The 3,766-nt window shown below is 37.1% G+C and overlaps 1 protein-coding gene across 1 annotated transcript; it reads left to right on the top strand.

Annotated features, from left to right (window-relative positions):
• The first annotated feature begins 2,305 nt into the window (after nucleotides 1–2,305).
• On the top strand, nucleotides 2,306–3,766 carry LOC109176761 (agmatine coumaroyltransferase-2-like). The gene has a single exon (XM_019326151.1). It carries the CDS (start codon nucleotides 2,385–2,387, stop codon nucleotides 3,684–3,686), a length of 1,302 nt encoding a protein of 433 aa, XP_019181696.1. The 5' UTR covers nucleotides 2,306–2,384; the 3' UTR covers nucleotides 3,687–3,766.

Here is a 3,766-nt window from a genome sequence, read left to right as displayed (position 1 = left end):
ATCGTTATCACTCAAATACTACTTTTAGTGTAAGCAAATATTGTCACAAAAATAGTGAGTAATTGTGACAACTTTTCAAAAGTCGTCACTACTACAATAGTGACGGAGGATATAGTGACGACAGGTGATGACTTCAAAAATTGGTCACTAATTTCAATAGTGACCAAAATTGATAGTTTCAGTGACAACTTCTGTTGTCACTAAATGTGAAATTTCTTGTAGTGGGGAGTGATCATTTAGAAATAAATCATTAAGATGCCACATTAAAGATTTTGGATTTAAGAGGCTTATACATCCCAAATTGGATTGTATGTCGAACAATAAGTCCAAAAGATTCCACGAGTATTAATCATGTATTTGTTCATATAAATTCATATTGATTGTGCAACATATTTATGAAGATGTTGTAACAATATTAAAGAGTACAGTTTATTAGAACAAAACATATAACTTGTGGTGCACTGTTAAGTAATAAATTCTTCAGCGTTTAATAGTCTTTAGTTTCTTCAAAATTGATCCTGGCCATTTTGATTTGTAAGGTTCAAGACAATTTTGCGAAACATAAAAGTAAGACCCATAATGTTCAGTTCATTTTGAGGTGGACCTTAATATTATTTGGGAAGTTATGGTGTATGTTTAAGATTCCAAAATTATGGAATTAGACATTTGGTTTATTGTCTAAGTTGTTGGAATTCTTCTATAACTAAACTATTTTTTATGAGTGGGAGTGACAGACGTGTCAACTTCGAGCTCTTAGCCGTTAGAAGTAGTGCTTATGTTAACTTATAAAGAAGTCATGGAATATAGTTAGCATTATGCTAACATTAAGAGATCTCTACTTAAGGCATGCTTGTAAGGATCTTAGAGATCATACAGTGTACTCTTTTGTACAATTTGGATGGTTTTCTCTCTTAAGTTGCGCATATATATTTTATTTTGAGAAACATCCCTTAAGGTACCAAGAATAAACATTAGGTTTGTTCATAAAGGATTCAAGTTGGGGAATCAAAAATGCATGTGATCATAGGAGATATTACTCACTTATTCAGTAGAGGACATATTACTATGGTTCGTGTGTTTTGTTCTTTAATGCGAATTGTGCTAGTACTTGCACCAAGTGGGAGACTGTAAGACTTTCCCGTATAATATATATTATATATTATGACTCGTACTTATGTGGTGCAAGTGGACTAGGCCCATTAAGTAATTGGTTGTGTTTGACCTTTAGGTTTAAGTCTGTATTCCACCAATGTGCCTATATAAAGCTTGTATTGATGGGATACAAGATACATGATTCATTATATGGTACTCATACTGCTAAGAAAATACCAATATACCATCTAGGGTTCTGAGTCAAGTATGAGACAAAACGGCTAACCCTATTCTCCAGATCTACTGTTCAAGAGACAATATAACAGGATATCCACCCTGGCTGAAGATCTACAGTGTTTCCGCTTCCACTACTATGAGTTAGGTTTCTCATAGATTATTCTCTGTATAATTAGATCATGTTTAGATCTCACACACCATTCATGATGCACACGGTTGCACAGCATAACGCTCCGATCCGGTCCTATTCCCATATATCCATCAATATTATATTATTTGTGATCCTTCGATTTGGTAAAAACCATAGATCTGAAGAATTTTTCATGACAAAAACATGTTTCATCCAATGAATATGTACTTAATTATTTTTTTGGTTTGAATGGGTCCACTTCTTGGTTACCAACAACCAGCGCAGCAAGTAGGCAACAATATAATCGCCGCGCTCTAAGGAGATGATAGATTATCTCTTTGGGGCGCGGCGAGGGGCCACGTAAACAACGGAAGATTGTAGAAGCAAGTCATGCAACCAATTAATTTGTGGACTTTATATTTATTTTTAAATGTTTTCCTTATACAATGATAAACACATTTCCATCAAGTACAAATTATAATTTTAAAAATCTTGAATGTTTTTAAAATGTATTCCGTATTTTGTATTCAACTTAACTTGAGAGAGCTGATAAGCGAATTATTAATATAACTATAATAAAAGATTGACTCTTGTATATATATATCATGTTAAAGAGTTCTGAAACAAATGTTACTATATCTTAAATTATTATATTATTATGGGAATTATTATAAATTTTTTTTTGAGTACTATCAACTTTATAATAAGGTATAACAATTTAATTTGTGAATTATAATTACAGGCTAACTAACATGCATATTATAATTTGTCCAAATTAAAATAACTCTCAATAACCAACCGTACACATCTGCATGATTTCTTCTATATATACACCCCAACCTACATTCCAATCCACCAAAACTCAGATCAACCTCAATCTACTTTGTTTCCTTTATACATTTTATTGACAATCTGAGGAAAAACCATGAATATTAAGATAGAAAGCACCAGAATCGTTAAACCTTTGTATGAAGGCAATCCTCCAATAACCACAAGCCATGTTCCTCTTAGTGTGTTTGATAAGGCCTCCTTTGATACTCATATTGGCATTATTTATGCCTATCGCCCACCCACCCCTTCGAATAGCACAATCGAGTTAGGGCTTAAAAAAGCGCTTGCAGTATATAGGGAGTGGGCAGGGAGATTGGGAAAAGACGAGAAGGGCAACTCTGTTATTTTGCTGAATGACAAAGGCGTGAAGTTTGTAGAGGCGTCAGGTGACACCACTCTTGATAAGGTAATGCCTTTCAAGCCATCTGCCTCTTTACTTAACCTTCACCCTAGTCTCATGGGGGTGGCGGAGTTGATCCAAGTCCAACTCACACGTTTCAAATGCGGCTCTCTAGTGGTCGGATTCACTAGCCAGCACCTTGTGGCGGATGGCCACTCCACCAGCAATTTCTTGGTTGCATGGGGCAAAGCTTGTCGCGAGGTTATGATTCAGCCCTTACCATTATGCGACCGCACCATTTTCAGCCCGAGAAATCCACCCAGAATCGAGTATGACCACGTTGGGGCTGAATACATGCATAAACAAATAAAGAAAGACGATGCAACAATCTTGGACGACATCATGGTTCACAAAGTCCACTTCACCTTAGAGTTCCTAGCCAAGCTCAAGGCAAAGGCCTCCGCCATGAACGGCGACGCCAAACCATACAGCACCTTCGAAAGCCTCGCGGCTCATCTATGGCGAACCATAACAAAGGCAAGAAACCTCGGAGGTTTCGAAACTACCCACATAAGAATCGCAGTTGATGGTCGTGCACGCCTTAACCCCAAAGTTCCCAGCGAGTATTTCGGGAACTTGGTTTTGTGGGCATTTCCCACCACCAAGGTTAAAGACTTATTGCGTGAGCCTCTTCCGTACGCAGCTAAGCTCATCCACGATGCCGTTTCGAAGGTCAACAACAACTACTTCAGATCCTTCATAGATTTTGCAAATTCCAAGGTGATCGTTGAGGAAGATGGTCTTGTTCCAACCGCTGACGTGGACAAGCTCATTCTTTGCCCCAATCTGGAGGTTGATAGCTTGCTAAGGTTTCCATTCTACGACTTAGATTTTGGAACTGGGTGTCCGTACATTTTCATGCCGACATTTTTGCCGGTAGAAGGATTGATGTTTTTTCTTCCTTCCTTCATTGGAGATGGAAGCATTGATGCTTTTATTGCTTTGTTCGAAGACAACTTGGCTACCTTCAAGCAGATTTGCTATTCTCTTGAATAAGGGGGCATTTATTTCAGTTATATAATATAATATAATCAAGAGAATATGGCATTTCAAAGCTCACATTTTACTGTTTGGTT

This window comes from Ipomoea nil, unplaced genomic scaffold (assembly GCF_001879475.1).
Source record: "Ipomoea nil cultivar Tokyo-kokei standard unplaced genomic scaffold, Asagao_1.1 scaffold0755, whole genome shotgun sequence".
Classification (NCBI taxonomy): Eukaryota; Viridiplantae; Streptophyta; class Magnoliopsida; order Solanales; family Convolvulaceae; genus Ipomoea; species Ipomoea nil.
The sequence above is the reverse complement of the archived record's forward strand: the minus strand, read 5'-3'. Positions and strand labels throughout refer to the sequence as shown.